The sequence below is a fragment of the Lactuca saligna genome, chromosome 3 (genome assembly GCF_052625555.1).
Source record: "Lactuca saligna cultivar CGN05327 chromosome 3, ASM5262555v1, whole genome shotgun sequence".
NCBI lineage: Eukaryota > Viridiplantae > Streptophyta > Magnoliopsida > Asterales > Asteraceae > Lactuca > Lactuca saligna.
This window is the reverse complement of record NC_136419.1, coordinates 99,352,633-99,374,013: the sequence shown is the minus strand read 5'-3', so window position 1 is coordinate 99,374,013 and position 21,381 is coordinate 99,352,633. Positions and strand designations below refer to the sequence as shown.

The following is a 21,381-nucleotide window of genomic DNA, read 5'->3' as shown; positions in this document are numbered from 1 at the left end:
GATTTCGGAAAAATTTCAAATCCTTCTCGGGTGGTCTCAAACGCCGGTGAGGTGATCGGAGGCTGTTTCTAATCAATTGTGGAGTTCTACGTCTAGCAATCTTCTTTTCTTTCTCGGATAAGTGTTTCTTCGGGTAATACTATGGGGTCGTCATTCACAAATGGCTAGAAACCGGATGACTCAGGGATCAAAAAATCGGGAATTCAACGATGAAACAATGTCAGGATAAGTGTTTTAAGTAAGGCTATTTCTTCTTTCTATATTACTAATTTTCTAGATTATGTGCTACGAAGTGATTTATGGCGTATGTGTGATCGTATTGGTAAAGTGGTTGATGTGTTTACCTCTAACAAGATATCTCAATTGGGTAAACGATTTGGGTTTATTAGATTTGTGGATGTTTCAGATTCTGAACTTATGATAAGAAATTTACGTGAAATTTGGTTTGGATATTACAAACTTTTTGCTTCATCACCAAGATTTTCGAAACCTCCTAATCCTCATACAAAAGGTGGCAATTCCAGGGGTTAGCTATGCTAGTGTAGCTAAAGGGCTTGGTAACAAATCAATTTCAAAGAATAAGGAAGATAATATTCAAATTTTTGTTGGGGATTTTGTTATAGAAAAAAGAAAACGGGTTTGCCTCATTAAGGGTATGGATTTTCATACATTGCCCAACCTACGTATGCTTTGCTTTGATGAGGGATTTGAGGACTTTGATATCCGATATGTTGAGAGCCCATGGGTTATGATTGAGTTCAAACACAAAGAAGCATGTAAAAAATTTCTAGCAAGTGATGTTATGAACCATTGGATATTAGAGAAAAGATCTTGGGATAGGAACTTTGTGCCTACGGATCATTTGATATGGGTGGATCTTGAAGGTTTGCCTCTACGTGCATGGACTAAATAAGCTTTCAAAAAGATTTTGGCTAAATGGGGAAATATAATCCATCTTGAAGATGATTTAGGAGAGGATGTATATAAAAACCGGATTTGTATTCTATCCTCTTTCCAAGAAATTATATGGAAGTAGTGAGAATTAGTATTGATGGTTAAGTTTTTTTGGTTAGAGTAAAAGAAGCATCCGGGTGGACTTCATCTTTTGTATGGGAAAATAATAAGTTCGGTAGTGAAAAATTAAGTGATCAAGGCAAATTCTTAGAAGATCGAGATGTTAATTCACATGGTGATACGAAAGAAGGTTCATATGATCAATTTAGGATTTATGAAACAGTAGAAAAAATGAAAGAAGATGGCAGAATTGATAAGGAAAAAATTCTGGATGTATATGAAGATGATTCCCTGGTTAATGGTGGTAACAATGTTAATACTCATGAGAAGGGACATTTTTGGAATTCTTTTGAAAAAAAAGTGCTAAAATTTTCTTCTCCTATTTTTGTCTCTAATAAGGTGCGGAATAATTTATTACCTCGAAAACATCATGACAACCCCTCGAAATCTGATAAGCCAACAGAATAGTGCCCGATGGCCACTGTTTAGGTGGCAGCCATTGTTCCGGCAGAGGAGGCATTTTCGGCAGCAGCTCCAGCTCCATCTGCTACCTTGGTCACGGACACGGCCCCAGTCTATCCTCTGGGTTTTTCCAGTTGGAATAATTTAGATGGATTCTCGGAGAATTCTTATAATAAAGGGACTTTTTTGAGTGAGATCCAAAAAAACATTAGATATTGGGAAGGCCATGGGATACAAATTAGAAGGGTGTTATGATCGGGTAAAAGAACTAGTGGAAGGGAAAGGAAATAAATTGGTGTTGAAATGAATTGTCTCTGCATCAACATTCAAGGAGTGGGGTGTAAAGATAAAGGTAGTTGGGTTCGAACTTTATGTCATAGACATAAAGTTAATTTATTGGCTATTCAGGAAACGAAGTTGGAAGTTATTGATGTTTCTATGGCTCGTTCTTTATGGGTAACAATTTGTTTTCTTTTTTGTTTTGTCCTTCTCGTGGGGCTTCGGGTGGCATTCTTCTTATTTGGGATTTGGATTGTATTTCTTTTAAAACATCCCATAATTCCGATTATTTTACTGCTATCGAGGCACTATAGTCTTCTTCAGGGTTGTCGGTCATGTTTACTGTTGTTTATGCTCTGCAAGGGCTGACTCTAAGAGAAATCTTTGGTCTACTCTTCTCCAACTTATTAGTTCTTTCCACAGTAAATGTGTTTTGATGGGTGATTTTGATGAGGTTTGTGATGAATCGGAAAGATTTGGTTTTCTTTTTAATTCTGCTACAGCTAGGAGTTTCAACCATTGATCAGGCGGGTTTATTTAATGTTTCTCTTGGTGGTCCTCAGTATAAATGGAATGATAAGTGAGGTTCAATATTTTGTAAGCTGGATCGGTTTTTAATTACTCATGGTTTTTGGATTCTTTCCCTCATTTATCGAGTATGGTTTTGGAGAAAAACGTTCCAGATCATAAGCCTATTCTATTATCAAAACATAAAGTTGATATGGTCTAATTCTTTTCGATGTTTTTTATTCTTGGTTTAATTTGGATGGGTTTGATGATGTTGTCTGAAATTTTTGGTCTCAAAAATAAGAATTTTTTTAGTGTTTCTCACCCTTGGGTTAAATTTAAGAAGAAACTTCAACTTCTTAAATCTAACATTCCTTTTTGGAACATAACCACTCGAGTTAGAATGGGTTCTAATCGCACAGAGCTCCAAAAAGTTTTAGATTCCATTGACGATATCCTTATGACAGACAGGGGTAATGATAACTTACGGGAGCAACAACTTACAAATTTAAAAAAGATAATGGATTTAGATCATTTTACAAATCTAGAGTTAGCCCAAAAGGATAAAATTTAGTGGGGTGGGTGTTGAAGGTGATGAAAACTTAGGTTTTTTTTTCATGGAGTTATAAACCGTAAGAGAAGATAAATGGCTATAAGTGGTGTTTTAAAGGATGGGGTTTGGATTAATGACCCAATTAGGGTTAAGGATGAGTTTCGTGTTCATTTTCAGTCACTTTTTTCTAAACAGATTGGTCCCCGGCCTCGGACAGATGATTCCCATTTTTCTCACCTTTCGTCTTCTCAAATTCAGTTTCTTCATGCTCTGTTCACCTGCAAGGAAATAAAAAAAGGAAGTATGGGACTCTAAGTCATCTAAAGCTCCAGGTACAAATGGTTTCACGTTTGATTTTATCAAACGGTATTAGGATATTCTTCAAGATGATATTTTTGACTTGGTGTCTCACTTTTACATGCAGTCATCTATTCTTAAGGCGTGTAATGCTTCCTTTTTCACTATGATTCCAAAAGTTAGAGATCTGAAGGTTGTTACAAACTTTAGACCTATTAGTCTGATAGATTGCCAATATAAGATTATTGGCAAACTTCTTACTAATAGGTTGGCGGAGATTATTGGTAGTCCGGTTAGTGTGGAGCGATCTGCTTTTATAAAAGGCAAACGGATTTTAGATGGTCCATTTCTTCTTAATGAAGTTGTTGCTTGGAGTAAAGCGTCTAAAAATCCTCTTTTGATCTTTAAAGTGGATTTTGAGAAATCTTAAGATTATTTGTCTTGGGACTACTTACTGGAGATTATGCAAATTATGGGGTTTGGTTCTTTGTGGTGTAATTGGATTTTGGAGAAGCTATCTTCAGCCACCGTCTCAATACTGGTGAATGGATCTCCTTCTCGGGAATTCCATATATTCAGAGGGCTGAGACTGGTGGATCCCCTGTCCCCTTTTCTTTTTGTTTTGGCCATGGAGGGTTTGCATGTGGCCCTATCTTGGGCTCAGTTGGCCAATACTTACAGGGGAATCAATATTGAAGGACTTGTTATTTCCCATCTTATCTATGCTGATGATGTTGTTCTTATGGCAGAATGGAATCAGGAAAATGCTCTCCAAATTGTTCGAATTCTTAGATGTTTCTTTTTGGCTTTGGGCTTGAAAATTAATCTTCTTAAAATTAATCTCTACAGTGTGGGGGTGACTGCTAACCAAGTCTCTTATTTGGTTAATTGTATGGGATGTTCTCTGGGCTCGCTTCCTTTTATTCATTTGGGTGTTCTGGTTTGTCAAAATATGAACATAATTGTTTCTTGGGGCTCTATTATTGATGCTTTTGAAAAAAAATTGGTTGTTTGGAAGGCTAAAAGTCTTTCTTTTGGGGGGTGCTTGACTTTAGTTAAAGCAGTTTTCGGTTCTATTAGCAGCAACTTGATGTCCGTTTATCCTATTCCAGTAACATTGATAAATCAGTTGGAGAGTTTGAGATCCTACTTTTTTTGGGGAGCTGATTTGGATGAGTATCGTATGCATTGGATTAGATGGGATAAAGTTATATCCCCCACAGGTGTTGGAGGTTTGAATTTCTCCCCTTTTGTAGATGTCTATTTCTGATAACTGTGGTCTTCCTCTTCCTTTTGGAAAAGGCTTTCCTCCTGAAGATGATGTTCCAAGTGTCGATCAAGGTGAAAGATCATTCCCTTCTTTGAGCATTGGTGGAACTGGAAATCATTCTTCTCTTCCTCCACCTCCAGTGATTCTCCCTGGCCCATGTTTTCGTCGACTTGAAAAGTTCAAGGTCACTCAATCCCTATTGGCATTAAAACATAAAGATGGAAACTCTGTATCTGCACATGTTCTAAATATGAAGTTACACCTTGACACACTGGGAATGTTGGATGTCGTCTTCCCCGAGGAAGTTGGCTATTAACTTGGTTCTTCAATCACTTCCCGATTCGTATAGTCAGTTCGTTAAGGACTACTATATGACAGACCACGATGTGACCCTTATCGATTTAATGTATTTGCTAATTGCTGCTGAATCAACAATGATTTGGTGCACTAGTAATGTAAATTTGACTGGAAGATCTACTTCCCAAACTTTTGTTGGATTAGATGTCTAAGCCCATAACTATTATTGGTATGTACTTGACCCGAGAATAGCATGGTCCATTTGGGTTGCATATCATCAGGACAATTTGTTAGGATGGACTTTTGAGAGAAGGTTATTTATGGTTTATTAATATATTGTAAGTTATAATATATTAATATGAAATCATATGTTGTAATTAGTATCGATCAAGAATTAATTTGGAATTAATTTAGTGATCAAAAGAGACTAATTAAATCTATGGGGACTAATTACGATAATTAGTTATATTTATATGTGTTGGGCTTATGACCCATGTTGGACCAAGTTTATGTATGGATACATAAAACGTTGGGCCACATGAACCATGGATCATAAAACCCATGGGTATGGATTATGGGTTATACGCATGACCCTTGAAATCCTACATATAAATAGGTTACTCCATAGCCAAAATCACCACTTCTTTTCTTAGAGAAATATGGAGGTGTTTTGGTGCATGGAATTCTCTCTCAAGAGCCACCTTTGTCCTAGGTGTGTTGTGATTCCATTTGAGGCATTTCATACTATTGGTGCTAAGCTCTTAAGGCCAAATACATCAAGACTTCAAGCCACATAAAAGGTATGTTTCCCTAACTAGTATATTATATGTTTTATGTCAAATGCATGCTAGTTATAGGTTTAATTCCTTGGAAACCATTTGCATGTATAATTAGTGAAAACATAGATCAAGGGTATTTAGGATTGTATGTGCACCATAGGATGTTGTATTATACCAAAACCCAATAGTGGTATCAGAGCCATGGGTTGTTTTCTACTATATTTGATGCAAATGTACTTTTTTAAGTTGATGAAAAAAAAAGAAAAAACCATGAAGTTTGTCAAATTTTATGATAATCACTTGATTTTATGAAAAACTAATTATTTGTAAATTTTGAGTCACTTTACTACAAGAGTTTAATTAGGTCAATTTATTAAAAGATAGAATGATATGATTATTTTATTTGTTTTAAAAGTTTGATCTAAGTGGTTTTAAGGAGTTAAAAATTTTGCATAAAATTTTGGAACTCAAAAGTTTTTTTAAAGTTATGATATTAAGAGTTTTGAAACTTCCATAAGTTATGGATGTGAAATGTCTCATTTATTAACTCTTTAGGTTATGAAGTCCAAGAGTCTTCAAAGGATAATTGTCAAAGTTTCAAGATTTGTATTAGTTTATATGATTATCTAATTTCTTGAAATTTTTTGATGTGAATTATCTTTACTTGTGAGTTTAATCTAGATCATAGAAAAATTATTTGATTATTGTGTTAATTGGAATATTTGATCTTAATGGTTTTTATGAACTCCATAACTTGTCCTCAAGTTATGGAAAGTGAAGAGTTTTTCTTTTTAAAGTGTCATTAAGTCTCATAGGTTATGAAAATAGAAGAGTCTCTATTTTTAATGTCATCATTAAATGATTTAATGTCTTCCATAACTTGTCCTCAAGTTATGGAACTTGATTTTTTCATTAAACCTTAATTAAACTCATAAGTTATGAAAAAGCCAAGAGTTTTGAAAGGTTTCAAAACTTGTCCTCAAGTTTTGGAATTTGTAAAGTTACCCCCCATGTATACTTTGATTCCAAACTAGAACTTAGAATTTTAAAAGTTAAAATTCAACCCTTATACTTTATAATATTATAAGTTAATTATATATATATATATATATATATATATATATATATATATGTATGTATAAGAGTAAAGTCAGTCTTACCGTTAGTAGGCCTCATTCACGAAGTCGGTCTATAAGGGGGGTATAAGGTTACTGCCTATAAAATGGCAGTTTAATGGGTTTCCACTCTCACCCACCGCTTCCTTGAATGGTGGAGGGTCGTTAGCCGAACGGGTAGGACAAGGACTATAATTCTCCCTTCATTAAAAGTATTAATGATAAATACTAAGTAACTAAACCTTTTATAAATACTCAATCTTAGTTACTTAGGAAAATGTGAATAAGGTGCTAATCCATGAAATTACACTTTGCACTTTGTTTAAGTCGGTTAGTGGAGCGTGTGTGATTAACCAGTACACTAACTCGTATTTAACAAGGTAGGAAAATGGTAACTTAATGTTTATCATAGTATCGATGGAGCGTGTGTGGTTAACCGGCACATCGATTGAGGGGTAAACACTTAAGGGAGCCAAGTAATTTGCATGGTTACTTCACACCTTGTTTTGTAATCCTCGGCATCCCAGTCACAAAACCTGAAGGGAACACTCGAGATTGAAACATGCCATTGAAAAGTTCAATGAATCTCAAAAGATCTAGGAGTTTCAAATCCAATTAAAACCTAATAAATTATTTCGTTTTTCATGGTGGAAATTGGTGAATCGTCATTCACCTACCTTCAAATATTCTATAGCTTGGATTACGGCATCCCTCTTACAAGTTATAAAATAGTTTGTTGGGTCCTAGCCTAAATATTTCATATTGGGTGTTATATTAAGGAATTCAAATCAACTATCTTGAATATCTCCCAAAAGATGTCTAGTTCAGACATCTATGATCTTCCCAAATATCTTGGAACTTCACTTCCTCCACCTCCTCCAATTATTCTCCCTAACCCACAAGTTCAAGGTTACTCAAGCCCTATTGGCAAGGCAAGGTCTAGGTGTGATCACATCTTGGAGATGAAGTCACATACTGACAAGCCGGGAGAGTTGGGTGTCAAAGTCTTAAGAAAGTTAGTGGTTCAATCACTTTCTAAGTCACATAGTGAGTTCCTTAGGACTCCTATGAAACAGACTATGACAAGACCCTTAATGATCTTATCTATTTGCTTGGTGCTGCTAAATCAGAAATGATTTAGTGTACTAGTAAAGCAAATTTGATTAGGAGATCAACTTCCCAAAACTTTATGGACAGGGAAAATAGTGACACAGGAAATCCAGAAAAGCATTTTCTTCCCAATGGAAAGGGATCGACCATAGTCAACTCAGTTGACCAAATGGTAAAGAGAAAGGCTAAGTCTAAGATAGTCCCATTTACTATTACCTAAGGGTCTATATGGTCCTATTGCCAAAAGGAAAGGGCATTGGTTGCGAAGCTATCAATTTTACCTGAACGATCATAAGGCTAGCAAAGTCAATAAGTTTGACTCTATTTCAGGTAAGGTCCACTATCTAACTCGGTTAAGTTTCTGTTCTGAGATTCTTATTACAAGATGTGACTGGGTGACATGTTGATGTTTAAGAATCAAAGGAAAAGTGAAGGAAACTTAAAGAAAGAGTATGTTGAATCTGATCGCGAAGATGGATTTCTATCGCTTGATTGAAGATTGGATTCTTGAGCTACTCTTAGGAGTTATGATAGATTGCTAGGAAACAAGTAATAATATAGTTTTCATTTCAAGTTACATTGTAAGGAAAAAAGTTTTTTCCGCATTTGAAAATAAAGAAAAGTTTGTTTTACTTTATTTTTATCTCCTTACAATGGCATTCATGAAAACTTGATGTTTGTATGTTTATAGCAATATTGGAAATATGAATTTGATTCGTTCATTTGTGGTAGTGTCTAAATTTACCAAATAAGGAAATATTCTCATCACCCAAGTTTTAATTGGACCGAAACTTGGAATCATGCAAGTTGTATAGTATGATGAATGAGAACTTTCGAGCATTGGAAAAATTAAGACGGTATTCCACCAACGCACAGCACCTCCTCGGAACTGACGTACTACAAAGGTGGTATGTAACTTGCCTCTGCAACCACACGTCAATAAAGCTAACTCTATCTCCAAGATCAAATCCATGACTCTGATCGGATCTTCCTTTCCAGTGAAAGTCGATGGCTTGCAAGTCAGAAAATCCTTGTACTTGCATCCATTCCTCTCGACTTCGTCATCTTGATTGTTCCTCCTAATTACTGGCGAATCAGCTTGACCAATGGTCCCACTATAGTTACCTCTTTCTGACTGCCCATCATTTACCTCGGGCTCTACGATTGGTATGGTGGCTTCCTTGCGATTTTGTTGTAGTAAACGCCTGGTTTCCTCCATTTGGCGATCAAACATCATCTGGATCATTGCTTGCACTCCAGCCATCTTCATTGCCTCAGGAGCAGCTACCACAACTGGTATTTGCTCAATGACTGGAGGTTGGTTTCTGTTTCCATTCGCATTCCCGGGTCCACTACGGGTTCTCGTCATTTTGATCTTTACACCGAATAGGGTGAATTTAGATCTTTACTTAGGATAGATGTTTAAATCATCTTTATCCCTCCAAAACGTTTATATTCTAGTTCTAATATCGTAGTCGTAGGTTTAGAATCCTAAACACATAAGGTTTCCAGATCCGGTCGGCAACAGACCATAGATACGAGCAAATAACAGCATATCAGGCACAAAGCATTTAGCACATAAAAGCATTTTTTTTGGCATAATTCCTAAAATAAGCTAGTGCTCACATCTCACAATGATCGCTTAGAATTCTAAGTTTAAGTCTAGAAATCCTACAAATTCCTAGTTCGCTTAAACTAATGCTCTGATACCAACTGTGGCATCCCCATTTTCACGGCAATAAAAGACCGATTTTGTTTATGCTTTATAAAAATCAGAGTACATCTTTTAATAAAAATGTTTCGGAATTTCTTCCCAATAAAACATGATAAATATGTTAACAAATCATTTCCGAAGAAAAGTATTTTTATTCATTTTAAAACATTTGGGATGTCATCGTCAATACAAAAACATAAGCATGAATAGAACTTACATTCATTATCACTAGTGATTTATATCTCATTAATCTCTTAGTGTAATGGGACTTCATATCAACACCTGTGATATAAATAAACCGAGTGGGTCAGGTTGGGAAACCTGGTGAGTACATAGAGTTTTCAACCCACAATAAATAAGTTTACTAACTTTATCAAACCAAACAAACCCGATTACCCATTCCCAGTATCCTCACTTTACATCCCTAAAACATCTAACACAAGGGACCTAGTCTAAGGGACATTCAACGGTGTGACAACACATGCTTCGGGGGTTCCTCAGCAATTCATGTCAAATAAGACAACCATGTAGGGGATGGAAAACTGTTGATGAGCACACAGTTCAAATAAACATGCAATTCAAATAAACACCTACAGGTTGCGATCCTGCTAGCGTTCCACTAGACTGTCTAGAATAGTCCATGGTCGTCATCTATACTCCGCTATATGACTGGATCATCAATAACATCTATAATGAGGCCTCTCATTATTTTATTTTGTCACACAGCAACTATTACATCTACCCATATTTTACCCAATACATTTTGTAGATATAAAATACATATACAATTTAAATCATTTAAAACATGTATAAAATTGTTCATCCAGCATAGATAGCAAGTATACAGATAATATGCACACACATCACGTAATTTATATAAAATACTTCATATCTATGTGTAAGCTGAAAGTAACTATGCACTCACTTGATAAGGTGGTGACTCGGTACTCGGACAACGCTTCGTTTACGTTAAAATAATTTCCTTCGACGAAACCTAGTATTACCACTAGAGTTTAGTATATTATTCGCCGAGACTAATTAATAGTCTAGCTATTATTACTATTATATAAGCATTAAACAATACTTATATAACCCATAATAATAGCCCAAGTACTTATTATAAGTTCCTAATGACGTTACTATAATTAAATAAAAGCTATATTATAAATAGCGTAGGCGTAGCTCACTTACAGCGGGTTTTATAGAAAACCAGGCTTTGATTGGAGAAGCGTTCCTGAGCCAAAAATCTCTTCTTTTTGGAGTCGTCGAGCACTCCGGGGCTTCCGCCTCGTGCTAGGGAGGTTCCCTAGGCTTTCGGGGGTTTTGGGGCTAGAGAGAGGTTCTAGAGAGAGAGTAAAGAGAAGAAAGAATAGGAAATATGTAAAGAAATGAGGGTGGGAGAGGTTCTATTTATAGGGTGAAAATGGCTGAACTTGATGCCACATGTCACCATCTAGTGGCAAGACTTGTGGAGAAAGCAATGGCCAAGATTGTGCCACATCACCCATTTTCGCACAGCACACTCCCGACTTCTAAAATCCGTAACTTTCACATACGACCTCCGTTTTTGACGTTCTTTATATCCACACGTAAGTAAAAATTAGATCTACAACTTTCATTTTGACTTCGTCGGCTAATTCTCGACCGATCTTAAAACAGTACGAGGAGATTATACTACTAAATGTCCGCGTAAAATTCATAACTTCTACATACGGACTCTGTTTTCGTCTGTCTTTTTACCACTGAGTTCCTATTAATGAGATCTTCAACTTTCATTTAGGTCGCGTAGGCCAAAAACTGCTCGATCTAAAATTCGAGTTTCGAGTCATGCATTGTTATGCCAAATGTTAGAAAATTCATAACTTCCTCATACGAAGTCAGATTTGGGCGTTCTTTTTATGGATGCTCTCAGTTTAACATATTCTACGACTTTTTTTAGATTATTAAGACTAAAAAGTCCTGCATCGTAAATTCAGTATTTACGTCTCCCGGTGTCGTGTCGGTTTTGCCGTAAAACTTCGACGGAACATAATTTCTTTGTTATAACTCAGATTTCAACGTTCTTTAAATGTAAGAAACCCTTGAGACGTATTCTACAACTTGGTTAAGATTATTTATTCTAAATAATCTTTTGTCAAAAATTCGTTTTCGACCACTATTATCTCTAAATTGACTAGCCCGGATCTACGGGCGTTACAGATTTTATACTCGTCTATAACTTAGATGGTATTTTTTTCTCATTTTATTTTTGGGTACATTATTTAAAATGCAGTTAGCTTACAAGGTAGCTACCCCCACATTCACCGGGGAAAACATTACTTATCAATGACATATCTTTTAAGATACGATTTTTCCTTTCTATGACACCACTTTTATTGTGGTGAATAAGAGGCAATAATCTCATGTCTTATACCAATATTTGCAAAAAAATTCTTCAAATGGTGATTTATTCACATCCATGAGCACTTTTTAGTACTTTAATCTTTTCTTTGAATTGATTCTCAACTTCCCTTTTATACACTTTAAACTTGTTTATCGTTTCATGTATACTATTTAGTAAATTAATGCAACAAAGCATAGTGAAATCATCAATATAGGTGATAAAGTACTTATTTCCACCTTTACATGAATTCGAACTCATATCACACACATTTGTGTGAATCAATCCAAAGGGTTTAGTTGTCCTTTTAATGGACTTGAATGCTTGGTGTATTAACTTTGATTCAACACATGTGTTGCATAAATATTTAGACTTATATGAATGTGAGGTATGTGTTCAAATTTGATTAACTGTGTTAATGTGTCAAAATTAACATGTCCAAGTCTAGCATGTCACACATTTAAGGATTTAAGCAAGTAAGCGGAAGAGTTATCCAATTCACTGAAGTTAGGCTCATTAGCCATTACATGGAATTAAACATTCCACTATCCGTATAACACTTACCTATAAACATACCATTTTAAGTTAGTACAAACTTGTTGGACTCAAACACCAAACAAAAATCCATTTTTTGTTCAACAACCATCCAAACACTAAGTTCATCCTAATCAATGGAACATACAGCACATCATTAAGTGTTAGCTCTTTTCTATGTGATACCATTTCTGGAATGTTTTAAATACCACATTTAAGTGTTTAGAATCAAAATTTCAAGAATAAATTTCTGTCTCAACTTGGACAACCTTATATTTATTGAGGCACTCCCTCTTTGAGCACACATGGCATGTAACATCCATATCAATCCATCACTTAATGGAGTTAGCATACATAGAGTTTACTTCAGAAATCATTCCACTTTAGATAGCGACATTTCTGCAATCATTTATACACTAAATATAAATGTTTAGAATTCTAATTTCCAGAAAATATGTTTACCTCTTGCTCGGACATAACTCAATATAATTAAAATCTATCTTTGAACAATTATGAAACTTGATTTCTGATGCAGGAATTCTAAAATTTGATTTCTCATGCAGAAAACTGATGTATAAATTATGATATCAGAACACTTATGTTTTCTTTCAACAAAACTATTTAAAATGTGTTGTTTTTAAGTAAAACCAAGTTGTTTTCTGATTTCCAAAGCTGTTTTACATAAAATTGAAGTTGTTTTTTACTAAACAAAGCCTTTTGTTTTTCACAAAACAATACACTGTTCAAGTCTGCTTTAGCCCTACTTAAACCTGTTAAAAATGAAATCTAATTTCATAATCCAATAGCCCTGTCTCTTAGATTTCTAGGGAGTACTTGCACAAGTACACACGATATTTCTACAATTTATTATGAATTTTACAAAATTGTGTATCATAGTTGTTAAAATCTAACCATTCAGTGAATATCGTATTTTTCACCCTAGCTATAGTTGTTTACAACTTTTGGCCAAAATTAATAAAACAAAGTAGACTCATATACCAAACTTTGAGAATTGGTTTCAACCAAAAATGAGCATCCATGATTAAGTTATAATTTTCAAAAATTATGACAGATTAGAGCATTTCACAGCAACATGTAATTTGTGTTTTTGACTTAAGCTAGCTTCTTAACACATTAGGTACTTAATAGAATCAGTACTGTAGCACCTGGTTCCTGGTATGTATTATTGATTATTAACTCTCCTTATGTATTGCATTTTAGCCTTGGACTCGGCGAGTTAAAGGACTAACTCACCGAGTAGAAGCATGTCTAGTCACGGGCTCAACTCTGGCTACTCGGCGAGTAGGGTCGTGGGACTCGGCGAGTAGACCCTGTCTGGAATAAAACCCTAACCCGGGTGTTTGCACCCTATTTAAACGATCTAACCCAGCCTCCACAACCCCTAGCACTCCCGGAGATCTGTAGAACGAAACCCTAGCCCCCTTTGTGTCCTTGTGGGTGACTTTTAGCATTTTGAAGGTGGTTTGGAGCTTGGGAGAAGAAGGAGAAGGTTGAAGAGTGAAAGAAGGGAAGAAGATCCGAAATATACTCTGTGAAGGGCTTCTATTCAGGTAGAAAAGTTCCTACCTTGACCTTTAGTTTATGGAACCCCCTTTCTTGTCCCTAAAAAGAGGTTTTAAGCCCTAAGAACCTAAATCTCTATGTGTTTATGGTTAATGTTCTGCAAGGACTTCGGATTTGGACCGTTAAGACATCCTAGTAGCATAAAGTCTCTGTGGTTGAGGTGATTGAGGTCCCTATTGAGTGTAGGATCTCTTAAAGAGCTTGGAATTGCATGTTTGAGCTCATTGGGCCATGCATACACGTAAAGTTTGCAACTTTACGTGGTAAACATGCCCTAGGACCATAGATCTGTGGTTTTGAAGCATTGTATGTCTCAGAACTGGCCTATTTGCGAAATGGGTCGAGGAACTCGGCGAGTCCCAAAGTGGTACTCGGCGAGTTCTATGAAGATGGTCTTAGACTCGGCGAGTTGGATGAACAACTCGGCGAGTCCTATGAAGATTTCCTGGAGCTCGCCGAGTTTTTCTTCAAACTCGGCGAGTCGGTACTCAATTCGGCCCCATAGTCCCGAGTGGTGAGTCAAGGGTGACTCAGTGAGTGTGGAGAGGGACTTGGCGAGTGGGACCGGATTAGTAAGGGTACGACTCGGTGAGTTGCTTGTGGACTTAGCGAGTCCAGTCAACTGGAAGTTGACTTTGACTTGGATTTCGACCTGGTCGAGGGTAAAAGGGTCATTTTACCCTAACAACATCTAGCAGTGTTTGACTAATCGTTTTGTGGGATTTATAGTCGAAGGGCGTCTGGAGCAGTAGCAGCAGCAGTAGTAGACAGTCAGTTTCCAATCAGTTCAACAACTACTTTGAGGTGAGTTGCCTTCTAGTAGCGGTGGGTCTAAGGCCACAATTGTTAGGTTTTATACAAACAATCCTATGTGTGCATGCAACCCTAGTTTGGATCTATGTTTTCACTATAAGACATACAACTTTATGAACACAAAATAAACCCTAGAATGCTTCTATAATTTTCGAAATTTACATAGAAGTGTAGAAAACATACCTTTGTTGTTATATAGCAATAACAACTAGTTTCCTTGATCTCTTGAACTCTCTAGAACTCTTGAAAGCAAGCACCACAATTGTAGTGCCTCTAATGGCTCACAAACACCTTGAAGCAAGAAGGAAACTAAGAGAGAGAAGGGAATGATGCTAATTTCGGCCCTAGGGTTCCCTTGGAATCAAGTGGCCTTAAATTGAAGCATAGGGTATGTATTTATACTATAGGGTGCTAGGGTTTCAGTCAAAACCCTAATGGACAGCTTAGCCACCAAGCAGCCCAAGAAACCTTATGGAATGAGGCCTTGGACGAAAATATGATGATCCTTCATCATAATTTGGTTCCCCCTTAGTCCATTAGGTTTCCTAGCCCAAAACTCAACTATCACACAATTGACAGTTTATACCCCTTTATTTAATTTGTCTCTTTTAGTCACCAAATTAATTCCTAATTAATTTATGACTAATACTAATCAAATAAATATGATTTCTCCTTTAATATATTATTCTTATAATATATTAATAAATCATAATATCTCCTCTCTCATATCAAATTACCTTATCAAGTTGCTTTGGTGAAGGCAACCCAAAAGGACCATGCACACTCGGGTCAAGTATATACCAAATATGGTTACTGACTTAGACATTAATCCAACAGTCTCCCACTTGGATAAGTCTAGTAACTATATCTCACGTATTACTTCCGAACCCGATAGCAATCGTAGCTTTCAATAGCCGCTGTCAACTCTGACCAATAACTTGTCCTTTAGATAAGGGATCGTATAATCCTCTGTTCTAGATATCATGCTAACAATAATTATTGTCTAGCATTTTATTTCTTGATCTCTGATTCGTTCGACATAGAACTCAGTTGAACACATCAACTTCATCTTGACCGGGCCCGGCACATAAGTCAAACCAAATCATCAAGTGGCCGAGATATCGCTTTTATCCTCATAGAATAAAAGGAACAGAAAAACGTCGACTAATATGCCTTTATCATTTACCAGTTAAACCATACACAATAATGCGTTTTATGACATCAAGTTACTGATGCGTTTTTGCATTATCAATGTATAATCAACTAGCAAACAATAACCATATCTCTAGGTTTAAAGATTATATGATATTATCATCTTGCGATCACTTGTGATGACATTCATGAAGTAATACCAACAAGTGTGGGTCTGTTCCAATGCTCAATACTAATTTCATAAGCACTCATAAACTTTGCAGCAAACCTTTGCTATGTCTAAAACTTCTCAGACAATCTACAAACAAATTTATGACAATCTTTCTTCATATCTACTTCCAACATATGAGCGATTGTGGACTGTTCGAATAATCTCATTATTCAGGAAGTCAAAACATGCAAAAATCGGAAAAATAGATAAATAATCAACACATGATAGAAACTTTCTTATAAATAACACACTTTTATTTAATCATCAATTGTTGAGTATGACATTATCTATTACAAGTTTCCTACCTATCTAATCTGAACTAATATCGTCCTTCAGCCCTACGCTCCTAGCGTGCTGAAAATGCTTGACCCTACTCAGTCCCTTCGTAAGGGGATCTGCTGGGTTATCTTCTGACGATACCCTCTTCACAACGAGGAGTCCCTCTTCTACCCGATGTCTAATAAAATGGTATTTCCTGTCGATATGTCGAGATCTGCCATGATCCCTTGGTTCCTTGGTTAAGGCAACCGCTCCTTCATTATCACAGAAAATTTCCATGGGCTCCTTTATGGATGGCACAACTCCAAGGTCTCCAATGAAGTTCTTCAACCATATAGCCTCCTTTGACGCTTCGCTCGCCGCAATATACTCTGATTCGCACGTTGAATCAGCTACGGTCTCTTGTTTGGAACTTTTCCAAGTCACTGCTCCTCCATTTAGGGTAAAGACCCAGCCCGACTGCGATCGGAAGTTATCCCGATCCGTCTGAAAACTATCATCACTGTACCCTCGTACCCTTAAGTCATCACTCCCACCGAGGACTAGAAACCATTCCTTGGTCCTCCGAAGGTACTTAAGAATATTCTTAACTGCAATCCAATGTGCTCTACCAGGATTCCCCTGATATCTGCTGACCATGCTTAAAGCGAAGGCCACATCAGGGCGAGTACAAGTCATAGCGTACATGATAGAGCCTACTGCGGAAGCGTAAGGTACTCGGCTCATATCAGCTATCTCTGTCTCTGTACTCGGGCTCTGAGTCTTACTCAGCTTGGTATTGCTTTGGATTGGCAACTCCCCTTTCTTGGAATTTTCCATACTAAAACGCTTTAGCACCTTTTCCAAGTATGTATCCTGACTGAGTCCTATCAGTCTCTTTTCCCTGTTTCTTACTATTCTTATTCCCAGAATATAAGCAGCTTCTCCGAGGTCCTTCATAGCGAAACATTTCCCAAGCCAGGACTTGACCTCCTGGAAGGTTGGGACATCGTTTCCTATGAGTAATATGTCGTCGACATACAATACGAGGAAGCTTATTATACTCCCACTGGCTTTGACATAAACACAAGATTCATCTTCGCTTCGCAGAAAGCCAAACTCTTTAACCTTCTCATCAAAACAAAGATTCCATCTGCGAGATGCTTGTTTCAATCCATAAATGGATCTCTCAAGCTTGCATACTCTATTCGGATGCTTCACATCGACAAAACCCTCTGGCTGATTCATGTAGACATCCTCAGCCAACTTTCCATTAAGGAAAGCGGTCTTTACGTCCATCTGCCATATTTCATAATCATGAAACGCAGCTATGGCAAGCATCACCCTAATAGACTTTATCTTCGCAACTGGTGAGACGGTCTCATCATAGTCAACTCCGGGAGTTTGAGTAAAGCCCTTCGCAACCAATCGCGCTTTATAAGTATGCACTTTCCCATCCATGTCCGTCTTCTTCTTGAAGATACACTTGCACCCGACTGTCTTACGACCTGGTACATTATCAACCAAATTCCAAACTTGGTTGTCGTACATGGACTGAATCTCGCTGTCCATAGCCTCTTTCCATTTTGCAGACTCTGGGCCTGCCATGGCTTCCTTATAGTTGCTAGGCTCATCCAAATTTACTAGTGTACTATCACTAATAAACGTATCCCCTTCAGTAGTAATATGAAAACCATAAAACTGGGGTGGAACACTAGCCCTAGAGGAACGTCGAAGAGGTAAGGACACGTCAACAGGTTCAACAGGAGTTTCCTCCTCAAGTTGAGTGCCAGTGTCAGAGGTTCCTTCATCGCTTTGATCTTGAATTTCTTCAAGTTCAATTTGCCTCCCACTGTCTTCTTGGCCTATCAATTCCTTTTCTCGGAAAACTCCTCTTCTAGCAACGAAGACAACATTGTCACTCGGTCTATAGAAAAGGTAGCCAAAAGACTTCTGTGGATAGCCGATGAAATAACACTTCTCACTACGAGGTTCAAGTTTGTCGTGAGTCTCTCGTCGTACGAAAGCCTCACAACCCCAAACCTTAATATGTGCCAACGAGGGAGCCTTCCCTGTCCACATCTCGTGAGGAGTCTTGGAAACCTTCTTAGTGGGAACTAAGTTAAGTATACGGGCGGCAGTCTCTAAGGCATACCCCCAGAAATCTATTGGTAACGAAGTCCGACTCATCATAGAACGAACCATGTCCAACAAGGTCCGATTACGTCTCTCAGCCACACCGTTCAATTGTGGCGTTCTTGGAGGCGTCAATTGCGAAACGATTCCACATTCTTTTAGATAGTCGTGAAACTCAAGACTTAGGTACTCTCCTCCTCGGTCTGACCGAAGCATCTTGATTTTCCTGCCCAGCTGATTCTCCACTTCACTCTTAAACTCTTTGAACTTTTCAAAGGTTTCCGACTTTTGCTTGATCAAGTAAATATATCCATATCTGCTATAATCATCTGTAAAAGTCACGTAGAAGCGGCAAGCATCCCTTGTGGTGGATCTAAAGGGCCCACACACATCAGTGTGTATGAGATCCAATAAACCCTCACCCCTTTCACAAGTGCCAGTAAAGGGTGACTTGGTCATCTTCCCAAGTAAACAAGATTCACACGTATCATCATCCCTAAGGTCGAATGACTCCAACACTCCATCCTTTTGGAGTTGGGCTATGCGTTTCTTGTTGACATGGCCAAGGCGACAGTGCCACAAGCATGCTTTGTCTAGACTAGTAGACGAATCAATATTCAAAACATTATTTCCGAAATTATCAACAATCATCACATATTCATAAATCCCATTACAAGGTAATGCATTGAAATAAAAGACACCATTCAAATAAACATTAATAGAACCATTACTATTATCAAAAGAATATCTGAAACCTTGTCTAAACAACCCGTGAAAAGAAATAATGTTTCTTGCCATATCTGGCGAATAACAGCAATTCTCTAAATCTATTCCTAACCCATTTCTCAACACTAAAGAATAAACACCGACTTTGGTCACAGGCGATGATCTTTTGTTTCCCATAATCAGGTTCATCTTCCCATGCTCCATTTCCCTACTTCTTTTTAGGCCCTGCAAATCAGAACAAATGTGGTAACCACATCCTGTATCAAGAACCCATGAAGTAGCAAATGATGAGTTATTAGATTTAATAGAATACATGCCTGCAAATGTGGGCTTGATCTTCCCATCTTTTATGTCCTGCAGATATTGTGGGCAGCTTCGCTTCCAGTGGCCCTTTTGGTGGCAATAGAAGCACTCTGCTTCTTTAGGATCGGAAGAGGGTCTAGCGGGGCCTACTTTGGTCCCACTTGAGGACGAACCATCACGGGGTTTCCCCTTATGGTGACTCTTACATGGAGCCTTCCTCTTTTTACCCTTTCCTTGACCTATCGCCATCACAGGAGCGGCCACAGCAGGGGACGGTGCAACGGATTTGTCTTTGAGGTTGCTCTCAGCAGTCCTCAAGAGTCCTTGGAGCTTGCTCAAGGAGACCTCCTCTTTATTCATATGGTAGGTCATCCTAAACTGATTGTATCAGGAGGGCAAGGAGTGGAGGATTATGTCGATAGCCAAATCCTCATCAAACTTAACATTAAGTTTGAGAAGACGATCAACATACCTCTGCATTTTCTGCAAATGAGAGGTTAGGGATTCTCCACTCCCCATCTTAGCGGTGATCATGTTAGTAATGATCTCATAGCGCTCTTGCCTCGCGCTCTGGTGATACCTTTCCAGCAAATCCTGATGCATTTCATATGGATACATGTCCTCATAGGACTTTTGGAGTTCGGGGTTCATGGTGGCCAGCATGATGCAGTGAACTTTCGTGGCATCACGCTCGTGGGCCTCAAAGGCGGCCAATTCCTCAGGAGTAGCAACATCTGGGATGATCTTCTCAAGCTTTTCATCGAGGACATATTCTTTGTCCTCGTAGCGTGTGATCATGCGGATATACCTCATCCACTCGGTGAAGTTTGAACCATCAAATGTCACTTTCTGACACAAGTTCATCAATGAGAATGACCCAGAAGCGTTGTTGTTATTGTTTGTTGACATCTGAAAAGGAACAAAGTTTGATTAGAAATGAATCCCTAATTAAACACCCAAATGAGTAATTAGGGCTAGGATCCAACAACATTATTTACAACTTAGAAAGGGATGCCGTACTCTAAAAGTAAATAATTTGAAGGTAAGTGAATGACGATTCACTAATTCTCACCATGAAAAACGAAAAAGCAATTTAGGTTTTAAATGTATTGAAAACTCCTAGATCTTTGAGATTCATTGAACTTTTCAATGGCATGTTTAAATCTCGATATGCATTTCAAATTTGCGACTGGGATGCCGAGGATCGCAAACAAATTTGTGAATAACCATGCGAATCAACGCGGTGCACTCAATGTCTTTATCACCTAATCAATGTGCCGGTGAACCACACACACTCCATTGATCTATGACAAACATCGAGTCACCCTTCGCTACCAATGTCATCCCCAAATTGATGTGCCGGTTAACCACACGCGCTCCATCAACGTTTGACAAGGGTACGAAGTGTAATTCCATGGATTAGCATCATTTTCACATTTTACCCTAAAGTAACTAAGAGTGGGAATTTGTAAAACAATGTAGTTACTTTAATATTTCCATTATACTTTTAATGAGGAATTAAGTGCCCTATCCTATCCATTCGGCTAACGACCCTCCACCAGTCAAGCAAGCGGTAGATGTGAGTGTACATCCATTAAGCGCCATTTTATAGGCAGCAACCTTATACCCACCTTATAGACTGGCTTCGTGAATGAGGCCTACTAGCGATAAGACTAGCTTATTCTTATACATATATAATAATTAATCTTATAATATCATAATTATATAAGGGTGTATTTTAAAACATTTCAAAAATACTAGTATCTTAATGTGTATTTAAAATTTTCGGAATTAAGGCTATTTAATTTAAAATTTTAAACACCAAAAATCTTTGATTTAATAATTATCAAAATCAAACAATTAATTTGAAATATTAAATCTTTAGGG

The 21,381-nt window shown here is 37.4% G+C and overlaps 1 protein-coding gene across 1 annotated transcript; it reads left to right on the top strand.

Annotated features, from left to right (window-relative positions):
* The first annotated feature begins 3,584 nt into the window (after positions 1-3,584).
* On the top strand, positions 3,585-4,698 carry LOC145035816 (uncharacterized). Its single transcript, XM_078984327.1, has 4 exons — positions 3,585-4,052; positions 4,131-4,319; positions 4,369-4,566; positions 4,639-4,698. Exons 1-4 carry the CDS (start codon positions 3,585-3,587, stop codon positions 4,696-4,698), a joined length of 915 nt encoding a protein of 304 aa, XP_078840453.1.
* The last annotated feature ends 16,683 nt before the right edge of the window (positions 4,699-21,381 follow it).